Genomic DNA, 12,796 nt, shown 5'->3' with positions numbered 1-12,796 from the left:
TATTGCACCAAGTGATAGATCCACTCCTTTCCCATCTCTTGACCAAAGGAAATCGTAATTTGAGCAAGTCTTGAGCTTTTCACCATTTATATTGTTACTCTTGGAGGTCGAAGACTCCTATGTGGCAGGAGTTCTCCGGTGAGGAATCGATTGTTGTGATTCACCCCGAAAAATTTATGAAGGTTTCGAGATCACCTCAAGATCTACCAATAATGGTTGAGAAACGCATTCGTTATGATATCTTAAAGATAATAGGGTGAGCCTTCGTGGTGTTGGTGTGCCTTCATAGTAGCACACATCCCTCCATCCAAGGAAGTGAACATCATGATACATCCTCGTCTCCGAAGTTTCGGTAATCCATAGTCCTAAGTCCTTACTTGTAGTTACTTGTTATTTGCTTATCTATTTGTTGTTGTTGATTATCCTGCTAGCTCTGGAATCGCTCTTGCACTTGTTGCACCCACTTTCATATTCCGCATTATTGACTAAAATTGCTAAATAACAGTTAAAATTTGTAATTGTACCTATTCGACCCCACCCACCCCCTAGGTCCATCTCGATCCTTTCAGGAGCGCCTCCTTCGCGACCTTCAGGCAACGGCTGCCCAGGGCCCCCGCACCCTTCCGCCGCTGGAAGGACCACCCTGACCACGATGACATAGACGACGACAAAGGTGCCGCCGACCAGTCACTGTCGACTACAAGCTAGTTAAGTTTTTTTAGGTTTTATTAGTTGAACAAACGAAACATCATCCGGTTTATATAAAATATATCAAATTTAAGTCCGTTTGAATGAATTCCGTCGCATGAATTATGTCCAAATTTGTTTGTATTGCGGGCCGAAGTTTACGGTGAGAATTGGATGACCGGCTCCTGTATAACCATCCGCGGACGCGTCCGGATGCTTCCGCGGACAAATGTATGTCCATTCTGGGGGCCGGCGTTGGAGATGACCTGACCAACCACAGTGACACGAGTGTTCTTTCGTCTAATATGAGTATAATACAAATATATAACTAGCTCATATAAATTTGAGTTCAAAATTCATTGTAAATTTTGAACGGCATTCACTCGGTATTTACGGTAACCGCGTTTCTCGCCTCCCCCTGGGTTTTTTTTTGGGATTCGGTAGCCAAAACCTTGGTTTCAGATATAAAAACACATACATCTGGTAGTGGAAAATTTTACACTTCATTCAATTTTCACAGTAATTCAGTAAAAAATGTTTGCCCGCAGGCTTGCTGCAGCTCATGTGCCTGGAAACATGTTGAAAGCACACAATGCCTGAACCACAGTGCTTAGTATTTGTTGTTTCTTTTCTGACAGCAAGATGGTATGCCTGAACATTTCGCAAAAAGAAAAAAAAAGGTATGCCTGAACAGACGATGCCAACGGCAAGAAGGAGAAGAGGTATTCACAGAGAGACGACGATCTAGGTACAATGATTGGGAATCATCAGTAATCCTATAAGAAAACTCCAACCTTACAGAGGGTGAAGAAGAACCTCCCCACCTTGGCGCGCCTCCTCCGGCGGCAGAGCAAGCAAGCGCCGCACAGCAAAGGCCCGGCCCGAACCTCCTTCCTTCACACCATGATGGCCATGGTGTGCAGGGTGGACATGTGGCCGTACATCTCGGCGGACATGTGCGGGGGCGGCGGCCTGGGGCGCATGAAGCATTCCTCCAGCTCCTGCAGCTTGGCCACCAGCAGGACCAGCCGCCGGAGCGGCACGAAGATGAGCGTCATTGGGATGATGCACGCCCCCAGCTCCAGTATCAGCATGCCTGCTCAAGTAGCTCCACGCCTTCTCTTCTCGCCTGTCAATCTCTTCTCGCCCAGGCTTCTCGACGGTTGCTGTGGCTTTGCAGGCTTCCCTCCCTTTCGCTTCTCCACGGAGCAAGATAGCAACTGGGTCGCCGTGTGCTCCCTACTCCACGGGCGAGGTAGCTTTCTTCGTTGCTTGGGTAAGTGCCGTTGCTTTGCCTTGTGGAGTTGCAGTTGGGGGGTTGCTTGCATATATAGCCTTCTTTTCGGCAAAGAAAACGCTCTCTTATCTCTACCCTGTTGCTCATTGGCGTACGTACGATGGCGCTTATTTTACATCCCCTGGCCTCTAATGATTGTTGTCAGTGCGTTTTTTTTGTAATTATTGTTCTCGGTGCGTTTTGAACTTATTATTGCTGCGACTTGCGAGTCCCATGTTACACGACGGACGTGGCAGCTAGAGAAATCTTTATCTTTCACGACTAATCAGACCGTGGGGGAGCTGTCAGGCTATTAATTTGAGTAATAACACTTTTTTCCTCTGCAAAGAAATAAAAACTTGATCAACTTGGGAATAGCTATTTTCCCAAACGACTTGTTAAATGTAAAAATCTTGTATTTTTCAAGTCCACTTGATGCCTCGATGAACTGGTACAGGGTGGGCTCTTGTCGACCTGCCATGACGCGTAACCGATGACTAGGGTCATCCTCGCCCAGCTTAAAGAAGAGAAGACGGAGAAACAGGACTGGTCACCCCGTTCATATTGATCGGCATGTCAGTCATTTGTGTGTATATGTGCCCTGTTTGATCCATGTGTCCCGTAACGTCGACGGGACCTCTCTCCGGATAAGTCATCAACAACAGTACCATTATTCCAGTTGTTCCCCGGAAAAAGGAATGGAGGCGATCGGCAGCTCCCCGCCCCTGGGGTGTGGATGGCCCCTCGGAAGTTCAGGGGGCACGGTAACGGGCCAGGTACCATTACGCATACAATGGTACCGGGAGCCGACTTTCTAACAAATGCATTTAGTGAAACAGCAACCCCAACTCTCATTTATGAGTTTATTATCCAAGTTTCTTTCCAGTCCTGGTGGGTTGTACACATTCATTTCGTACAAACATGATCGCAACCCGACTTCTCTAAGCAACACGCATTCATCTCCTGCAAACATGATCGCAATAACCCGAGGTCTTCAAGCCAAAAACAAGGTGAGTGCATATTCAGAGAATAAATAACAATCTTTGCTGCCTAATACAACCGTCATCAAGATACCTTTTTTCTCGCTTAATTGACAATGCTGACAACCTTGCATTATGTCGATAAATATGTAAGACACAATGATTGATAAAATTAACAACAAGACAACATAACATAGAGGAATAAGAAATGGGTGTCAACTTGATACTGCCAACAAACTTAGGTTGATCAAAGGAGAAAACGTGCGAAAATAAACCAAACGCAAAAACAACAACGAAGGAGGAGGTTCTCTGGGAATCTTCAAAGCTGACAAAGCGTACGTGAAATATTATATGCCCTTACCAACTCTGAAGATGACCTATTCCACACAAAACCTCTGAGGATGACTTAAAGAAGCACACCTGGCTAGTACATTAAACTCGTAGTTGCAAGACAAAAGTTGACTATGTGCAATTCCAGCCTTTTCTCAAGAAGTCTACAATGCATTCAATGAATCTACTACCTATATAACATGGCAGTTTCAATAGAAAATTGCAGTCCAATAGATGACTCAGGGAACAAGCCCAACATAATATTGTTGCATTACCATGGGAGTGAATGGAGAGAACTTGGCATAAAGGAATACACCTTATTGGCGAATCAGCCTTTTGTTTTAATAAGGATCTGCCTATGTTAAGGTGTTACTGTGATGACCTCCACATCCAGCATGCTGGAATTCCTGACAGAATACTGAAAGGTCCAACCATGGCACGCCCCGGCGTGCACTCCTTTCTTGTTAAGCGCAAATACAGCACCAACAAAATCTGGGTACTTACGAGCAATTCTTGATATAGCATCCACAGCAGCATCTCGAGGCTCCATTCCAAGTCGCATGCTCTCTACTACTTGATAACTACAATAAAATAACAGAAATGTTCAAAAAAATCACAGTTCATGGGACCATTGCTTAACTTGGGTTACTAAAAAAACTAACATAAAAATTCATATTACAATACTCAGCCTTTGAAAAACAACAACAACAACAACAACAAAGCCTTTAGTCCCAAACAAGTTGGGGTAGGCTAGAGGTGAAACCCATAAGATCTCGCAACCAACTCATGGCTCTGGCACATGGATAGCAAGCTTCCACGCACCCCTGTCCATAGCTAGCTCTTTGGTGATACTCCAATCCTTCAGGTCTCTCTTAACGGACTCCTCCCATGTCAAATTCGGTCTACCCCGCCCTCTCTTGACATTCTCCGCACGCTTTAGCCGTCCGCTATGCACTGGAGCTTCTAGAGGCCTGCGCTGAATATGCCCAAACCATCTTAGACGATGTTGGACAAGCTTCTCTTCAATTGGTGCTACCCCAACTCTATCTCGTATATCATCATTCCGGACTCAATCCTTCCTCGTGTGGCCACACATCCATCTCAACATAAGCATCTCCGCCACACCTAACTGTTGAACATGTCGCCTTTTAGTCGGCCATACAACATTGCGGGTCGAACCGCTATCCTGTAGAACTTGCCTTTTAGCTTTTGTGGCACTCTCTTGTCACAGAGAATGCCAGAAGCTTGGCGCCACTTCACCCATCCGGCTTTGATTCGATGGTTCACATCTTCATCAATACCCCCATCCTCCTGCAGCATTGACCCCAAATACCGAAAGGTGTCCTTCTGGGGTACCACTTGGCCATCAAGGCTAACCTCCTCCTCCTCACACCTAGTAGTACTGAAACCGCACATCATGTACTCGGTTTTAGTTCTACTAAGCCTAAACCCTTTCGATTCCAAGGTTTGTCTCCATAACTCTAACTTCCTATTTACCCCCGTCCGACTCGTCAACTAGCACCACATCATCCGCAAAGAGCATACACCATGGGATATCTCCTTGTATATCCCTTGTGACCTCATCCATCACCAATGCAAAAAGATAAGGGCTCAAAGCTGACCCCTGATGCAGTCCTATCTTAATCAGGAAGTCATCAGTGTCGACATCACTTGTTCGAACACTTGTCACAACATTATCGTACATGTCCTTGATGAGGGTAATGTACTTTGCTGGGACTTTGTGTTTCTCCAAGGCCCACCACATGACATTCCGCGGTATCTTATCATAGGCCTTCTCCAAGTCAATGAACACCATATGCAAGTCCTTCTTTTGCTCCCTATATCTCTCCATAAGTTGTCGTACCAAGAAAATGGCTTCCATGGTCGACCTCCCAGGCATGAAACCAAACTGATTTTTGGTCACGCTTGTCATTCTTCTTAAGCGGTGCTCAATGACTCTCTCCCATAGCTTCATTGTATGGCTCATCAGCTTAATTCCACGGTAGATTGGTACTAATATACTCCGTCTCCATTCTTCTGGCATCTTGTTTGCCCAAAAAATGAGGTTGAAAAGCTTGGTTAGCCATACTATCGCTATGTCCCCGAGACCTTTCCACACCTCAATGGGGATACGATCAGGGCCCATCGCCTTGCCTCCTTTCATCCTTTTTAAAGCCTCCTTGACCTCAGACTCCTGGATTCGCCGCACAAAACGCATGCTGGTCTCATCAAAGGAGTCGTCCAGTTCAATGGTAGAACTCTCATTCTCCCCATTGAACAGCTTGTCGAAGTACTCCCGCCATCCATGCTTAATCTCCTCGTCCTTCACCAAGAGTTGGCCTGCTCCGTCCTTGATGCATTTGACTTGGCCAATATCCCTCGTCTTCCTCTCTCGGATCTTGGCCATCTTATAGATGTCCCTTTCGCCTTCCTTCGTGCCTAACTGTTGGTAGAGGTCCTCATATGCCCGACCCCTTGCTTCACCAACAGCTCGCTTTGCAGCCTTCTTCGCCATCTTGTACTTCTCTATGTTGTCTGCACTCCTATCCAGGTATAGGCGTCTGAAGCAAATTAGAATATGGACATGGTTGAATACCATCATATCCTAGGATGTAACTTCCAAGTAAGACCACAGAGGGGGTAATAGGTGCATGATTAAAGCAAGTTCGGAGAAAATAACAGCTTGCTAGTGACTAATGAAGTTATGAGGTTATAATTGATAAGGCAGGGGTCAAAACAAGAAAAAAAATTGGTTTGTGGGAAAGAAGAACAACAGATTTTCTAACAAAATCATTTCTCAATTACCATGGAAGGAAGCGCATCATAATATCACCGTCACCAGTAGCTCCACAAGCCCCAACTTCATCATCACCATATGCAGAAGATCCTGGTATTGGTCCATCACCTACCCTGGAAGCAAATGATTAGTCAGTACTACCTATCAAGAGGTAAATAGCTGTTCCACTTCCACAACATCGGAAAAGGGAAAACTGTGGCATGACACCAATGTCATTATGTTGTCAAATATACAGAGTATTTCAGAAGTTGATATACAATACCAGAGTATTTCAGAAGTCGATATACAATACCAGAGTATTTCAGAAGTTGATATACATATCAAAAGGAAGCTTCAAGTAGTATTCCTGTCCTACGTAAATATAAGTTGAACAAACCAAAAATATGTCTGTCATAATCCAGTTAGGATAAATATTGTAAACCTATATACTGAGACATATTAATCCCACTATTAATGAGGTTATGTAACCTCTAACTATGCACCATCTATTTTGTTAGCTTTATCCAGCCATAAAGAAAGTATCATCAAGACTCACCACACATTAGTGACTTTGCAAATATACCAGTGCATAGCATCAATACTACAAGAGGATTCGGCAGTGGTGAGTTCTATGGCTGATATTATCCCTCAGACAGAAGTTTGAATATAGAAGATACAAGGCCAACTAAATACTGCAGTCGTTTCCCTCAAAAAAAAATTACTGCAGTCGTTCATACATTATTGCAGATGCATTCAATAGACAGATCATTGATTTAGCAAAAAACAGGTGGCCAACTAAATTGTAATGTCAATATTTCAAATTTCCTAACAGAGGCAAGATGCTTACCTTCCTGGAATTTTGAACGTAGCACCATTAGTTGATGTGCCAACTGCTACATGACCCATCTTAACAAAAGCACACTGTTTAGTTTCATATTAATAGAAAGAGTGACTTTCCTTTAAACGCGCTAGGTACCTTGTCAATGACGGCCATAGAGATTGTGTCATGGTTGTGGCGATTAACAGAGTTGAAATGGGAGTTTGTCGGTTCTAGTAAATTATCATTTTCGAGCCATTCCTGACAAGTGATTCCTTGATTCTCCCATACAGCACTTTTAACAGGGTCCTTAGGTATATTTATAGGATGGTATGGACCACAGTTGCCAGCAGGAGCAACATTTTTCCAAAAGTTAGGTTGGCAATTATTCTGTCTCCAATTTGACCATTTCTCAATTGACTCTGGTGAACTCAGGTTAGTTGGTCCTGCAAGACCCATTGAAATCGCAAAGGATGTCGCCTTCTCTCCAACAAGAAGAGTATGCCCGGTGTGCTCCATGACCAACTTTGCTGCCATAATTGCATCCTTCACATATCTCATGGCAGCCACAGCTCCAATTTCCATTGTTTTCTGCCAGTTTTCTTAAGCAAAAAGAATGCTCTATTACATCCACCATAAATGTCGTAACATAAACATCAGCATATACTGTAGCTTGAGTGGTTAAAGTAGCTTTTACCCCATTCATGATAAGAGCATCTAAGGTAGTTTCACCATCCTCATCTGGACTTCCACCTGGACCAACTGCATAAGTTATAAACCAGTTAAAACCAGTACTATGGTTGATTCAGGATACACACTAAAAATAGGCAAGTTGTGAAACTAAAAAGTTGCAAGCACACAATCATGGGGTTCTGCTATATCTTTAGTGCATAGATAATATTAATGGATTCAAACACAAGGCAATGGGAACAACAGGCGAGTACTTTCAGAACAAAGTATCATTTCATTGCTAATATTTACCTGCGGCATAACCTCAACTGCACTTACCGTTGTCTTTAGTTTTTCACGATGTTAGGTAGAGATAAATAAATGAGTGAATTGATAACGTTTGTAAATAGGTTGAGTGGGCAAGTTGGCGTGACCAATGTTTTTGATCTTTTGATTATTGAGACTTAAGTCTTGATATCCATCATAATTTTCTCATAGTTAAATTAAGCTCCAAGAAGTACTGATCTCCAGGGCATTACATCAATAAAGAGTACACTTGATTTTAAAATTAGAGTAAATAGCACTTCTGATAATAGATGTTATGGACAAATTTAAAGGATTAAGTTTCTTCGAGAATTGTTTTAAGTAGGCTTGCAAAATCCAGTAGTAAGGCTCAAGGTTCTCACCATAAAAAAAAAGTATTAAAACACCGAATAAAATCATATTTGAGATTTTTCTATGATGCCATATCATTTTGTTGTCTGGTACCTGCAAGTATGTTCATCAGAGATCTTTCCTGTATGTAAACCCATTTATAGGCTTGCTTACAGAATAATTGGTCAGAATCCCTGGTTTCTATGTAAGCGAGCTTCTGGGAGTTGCAACCGGAAAAATATCATATCAATCAACCACCAGGGAACAAAATGATTTTCTAACTTTGGTATTAAATAACGGTTTAGCAGGTATTTCCATCTAATTTTACCACTGTACAAGCATAGTTCCTTCATCATCGCCATTCACCCCAGTGCTACCACTTCAGCTCAGCGAGTGCTGAGGTGAAAATTGAAATGATACCATGCCACAAGCCACAACCAATCCCCATCGCAGGCACACATGGACGAATTGCACAGAGAAGGACGGCAGCAAGCAGCTGACCTGTGCCATCGCAGCGGAGCTCCTCGCAGGCGGAGCAGCCGGCGACGACGGCATCCACAGCCGACCCCCCTGCGCCACCGGTTTTCACCACGTCCCACGCCGCCCTGACCGCCTCCCGGAACGGCCAGGTGCTCACCACCACCGGAAACACGCCGCCCCCTTCCTCCGCGCCTCCGCCATCCACGCCCTGGTTTAATATCCCCCAATCGCACCGATTCCATCAACGATAACACGAACAAAGTCGACCTGTACGAAAATCAGATCGGATCGGATCAACAACTCACCAAGCACCAATTGAGCCGCAGCAGAAGCAGCCCTAGGAGAAGCCCCGGGTTGCTCCGAGCCATGGAAGCTGGGCGGTTGAGGTGGATTGGAGAATGGGGAATGGCAGTAGTACTGGTGATCACTGAGAGGTGGGAGAGAAGGGAGCCTACCCCGTTATGTTGGGGGGTGAACTGGCAACGGGTCCCACATGTCAGCGGATGGACATGACACGGCCTACCAAGGGCCCCACATGTCGGTGAGCATTGTGTGTTTCAGTGTGTGCATAGTTTGCAACTCCCACAGAGCTGTGGTGTCCCCCGAATACCCTAGCGGCGGCGGCGGCGGCGATGGATGAGCTGGGTGGAGGCGGCGGGAAGAAGGGCAAGGCATGGCCCTGGTGGCTTGGAGCGAGTGCGGCCCAGATCACCGGCGCGCTGGTTTGGTTCCGGCGAGGCAAGGGCGGCAGCGACATGACGATGCCATTCAGGGCGTTCGCCGTCGCCTCTCTCTTCGTCGGCGCCGGCGCCACGACCGTCACCGCCGGAGTGTCCGCGGCGGGCGTCGGATCGGTAAGTTGCCGGAGTCTAAAGCCCTCGCATCCGTGTGACGGATTCTCGATCTGGATGCGGCAAAAAATTTACATCGCGCGTCTGTGTTCTCTGTATCTGCAGGTGGAGGAGATGAAGGGCTTGGGCGCGAGGATCCGGAAGTGGAGCAGAGTTCCTCCTCGCCGGGTGGAGGGAGGCGAGTAGTAGTGCTGCCATGGATTTGATCTAGGAAAGTACTGGAGCGGCAAGAGTTTGCATGTGGTCTGGATTGCTTCACATGATCACACATTTGGGAGATGCAAAGCAATAATCACATCTGTACTGTACTCTGTAACGTTGTAGCGAAAGCTTGTTTACTCGAATTTTGATCCTGCCTTCTCGATTATAGCCATTGTACTCGTCTCAAACTTGTGAAACTGCTTGCTTAAAAGATTTGGTAATGTTATTTGACGAATGTCAGCCGGAAGGGGTTGACAAGCAAACGTTGTTTCCTCACAGTTGCTTCGCGAGATCAGACGGTGGCAGTTTTAAACCAAAAATTCTTGTCATTTCCTCCTAGCGAGGGTGGTTTTGAAGAAATTAGTATTCCCTCACGGCTAATACTGTCAGCGAAATAGTTCGAAATATCACCCCCTCCTAGAGAATGTTCGTCGGCTAAGACCATCTACAGCCGGGCGCCTCAAACGCCCGAGCGGCCCGTCAGGTCACTGGCCGGTTACGAAATTTTGACCCAGGCGGAGGCTGAACCGGTACCCTTTATGTCCAGCCCAAATATGGGGCGCCCGGGCGCGCCCGCCATGTCGGACCCGTGAGCCCAACCTTACCGTAAATTGCACCAAATCCACCCCCTGAGAATTGTCGGGTTCATTTGTTCTCTCCTCTCTTCTTCCTCCTACGCGCCGTTCGTCTCGCAGGTCCACTGCTGCGCGCACTCCGCAGTTGTTCCTAGCCTATCCACCACCTGCTCCGGCAAAGCAGTCTTCTCTCCCGTCCTCGCCTCGGGGGACGTCGCCGCCGGCCCAGATACCATCACGATACGTCTGGCAATTCTCTGGCTCCGCCTTGCGCTTGATGTGTTCAACACATTGTCTGACCGGTTTTTTTGTGATTTTATTAGGGAAAACGATGGATTTCGATGCTTCGTCCGACGAGGAGTATGGACCGACGGAGCTTGATCAAATGATTCAAGATGAGTTCTTCGATTCCTCAGATTCAGACGAAGAAGTGGACATGATCATGCTCATGAGCATGCAAGAGGAAATGGACTGGCGGGTGGAGCATATTCTCATCTTCAAGGGCTCAATCAAAGGGAGAAGAGTGATCAATCGGGATACGGTGTCCGGAGCACGGCTACTGCAGAAGGACTACTTTGCTCCGAACCCTACTTTTTCAGATGATCCATGGTTTCATCGTTGTTTCCGCATGTGAAAACGATTGTTCTTATGCATTGTGGAGGGAGTGAAGGCACACGATGACTACTTCGAGCTTACAAGGGATTGCTGTGGACCTGTGGTCAATTTTCTTTCTCTGCCAAGCAGAAGTGCGCATCTGCTCTGAGGATGCTTGCACTTAGTACTGTCGCATATGCCGTTGGTGAGATGGTCAGGATGCGGGAGAGCACATGCCTGAAGACTACTGTCAAGTTTCCCCACGCCGTGGTGGAGGTGTATGGAGCTGAGTATCTCAGAGAACCAAATGCGCTGGACACGAAGAAGTTGTTGGCTATTGAAGAGGCCAGGAGGTTTCCAGAAATGCTCTGATCAAATGATTGCATGCATTGTCAATGGAAGAACTGCCCCAAAGGTTTGCGGGGAATGTATTAAGGTCACACCAAAGAGGACACCATCATACTAGAAGCGGTGGCATCACATGACTTATGGATTTGGCATGCTTTCTTTGGAATGTCAGGTTTTCACAATGACATCAACGTGCTTCAACGATCTCCGGTGTTCAAGAGGATTTGCAATGGGGAATCACCGCCGTGCAACTACACCGTCAACGGCCGAGACTACAACATGGTGTACTATCTTGCCGATGGCATCTATCCTCAGTGGGCAGCGTTTGTGAAGACCATATCCGAACCGCATGGCAATAAACAGAGCCCGTTTGCAACAATGCAGGAAGCGGCTAGGAAGGATGTGGAGAGGGCATTTGGTGTTCTTCAAGCTCGTTGGGGAATTGTTCGTGGGGCTGCAATGATGTGTGTCGGGGATATACCCCGCGGTATGACCCGGCCGGAGGTATGACCCGGCTGGGACTTGGTATTTCATTGGTGACCCGGTTTGATTATAAGCCGGCGGACAGTTAAGCAGGGTAAGCCGGCGGACAGTTAAGCATGGTAAGCTGGCAGATAGTTAAGCCAGATAGTTAAGCCAGATGTTAAGCCGGCAGATTGTAAGCCGGCAGATTATTTAAGCCAGATGTTTAAGTCAGTCTGTGACAGAGTCGCCTGGGGTTAATAAGCCCAAAACGTTAAGAAGCCCATGGAGAGAAGCCCGTGAAGAGAAGTCGGAATAGTTAAGTCTTAAGTCTGAGTTGGACTCTACATGTAACCCGCCCCTTCAACTTATATAAGGAGGGGCAGGGCACCCCAAGAGGGACAGGTTGAATAATCTTAAGGCTAGACATAACTAGGAGAGCCGGTCTGCGGCGACTCCCTCGTGATGATAATGAGACCTAGCCACAAACAGCATGGAGGGTTATTTCCGGATGATGTTTCCCGGGGCCCGAAGTTGTCTAAACCCTTGTCTTGTGTGTTGATCCGTCTCACGTCTCTCATCCCGATCAACCCCTCTCAAGCTACCACATAGATGCATTGGCCTCACGACTAAGTCCTCGCACTAGGACATCTGCCGTGACAAATCCACAACAGTTGGCGCCCACCGTGGGGCCCGCACACGGTAGTGTTAAGTTCTTGGAGGGATCTTTCCAGGGTTTCGAGAAGTTTGCAAATTTCCAGATGAAGAAGAACCGATTTGGAAGGGTCCGCACTTGCAATATGTGAGATTTGCGTTCAAGAAAAAATTAAGGTTGCGTACAGGGGGACAGATAATCAAGACCCGGCGATCCGTCAAGTTAGAAGATGAATCCGTATGTGCTAGAATAGCCGCCATTGCGAGTTAAGAAAGACATCAAACGCTGGCGTGTCACCAGTCCTGGTCGGATTCTTTGTTAGGATATTCATTGAATAAACAAGGCAATATCGCGATGGGAAGGATCAGGACGGGTTTGTTAAATGTGCAATATTTGAGCAAGCCGGCCGAGTGGTTCTATGGACTAGCCTGAACGATCGGA

The 12,796-nt window shown here is 46.4% G+C and overlaps 2 protein-coding genes across 6 annotated transcripts; one reads left to right on the top strand and one right to left on the bottom strand.

Moving 5' to 3' along the window:
• Positions 1-3,384: 3,384 nt before the first annotated feature.
• LOC123054252 (probable isoaspartyl peptidase/L-asparaginase 3) lies at positions 3,385-9,227 on the bottom strand. Of its 5 annotated transcripts, none has more exons than XM_044477980.1 (7): positions 8,975-9,227; positions 8,691-8,877; positions 7,501-7,628; positions 7,026-7,457; positions 6,897-6,955; positions 6,079-6,183; positions 3,385-3,854 (listed from the first exon to the last, which is right to left on the bottom strand). In XM_044477980.1, the coding sequence occupies exons 1-7, from the start codon at positions 9,035-9,037 to the stop codon at positions 3,635-3,637; spliced, it is 1,194 nt and encodes a 397-aa protein (XP_044333915.1). In that variant the 5' UTR covers positions 9,038-9,227; the 3' UTR covers positions 3,385-3,634. The 5 variants fall into 5 exon arrangements, with proteins under 5 accessions (XP_044333915.1, XP_044333911.1, XP_044333914.1 ...); XM_044477976.1 differs by having other exon boundaries at positions 7,564-7,628; XM_044477979.1 differs by lacking the exon at positions 8,691-8,877 and having other exon boundaries at positions 7,026-7,468; positions 7,564-7,628; positions 8,975-9,106.
• Positions 9,228-9,241: 14 nt separating this feature from the next.
• Positions 9,242-9,984, top strand: LOC123054253 (uncharacterized). The gene is made up of 2 exons (XM_044477982.1): positions 9,242-9,523; positions 9,626-9,984. Exons 1-2 carry the CDS (start codon positions 9,302-9,304, stop codon positions 9,704-9,706), a joined length of 303 nt encoding a protein of 100 aa, XP_044333917.1. The 5' UTR covers positions 9,242-9,301; the 3' UTR covers positions 9,707-9,984.
• The last annotated feature ends 2,812 nt before the right edge of the window (positions 9,985-12,796 follow it).

The sequence above is a fragment of the Triticum aestivum genome, chromosome 2D (assembly GCF_018294505.1).
Source record: "Triticum aestivum cultivar Chinese Spring chromosome 2D, IWGSC CS RefSeq v2.1, whole genome shotgun sequence".
In the NCBI taxonomy this organism is placed as follows: Eukaryota; Viridiplantae; Streptophyta; class Magnoliopsida; order Poales; family Poaceae; genus Triticum; species Triticum aestivum.
The sequence above is the reverse complement of the archived record's forward strand: the minus strand, read 5'-3'. Positions and strand labels throughout refer to the sequence as shown.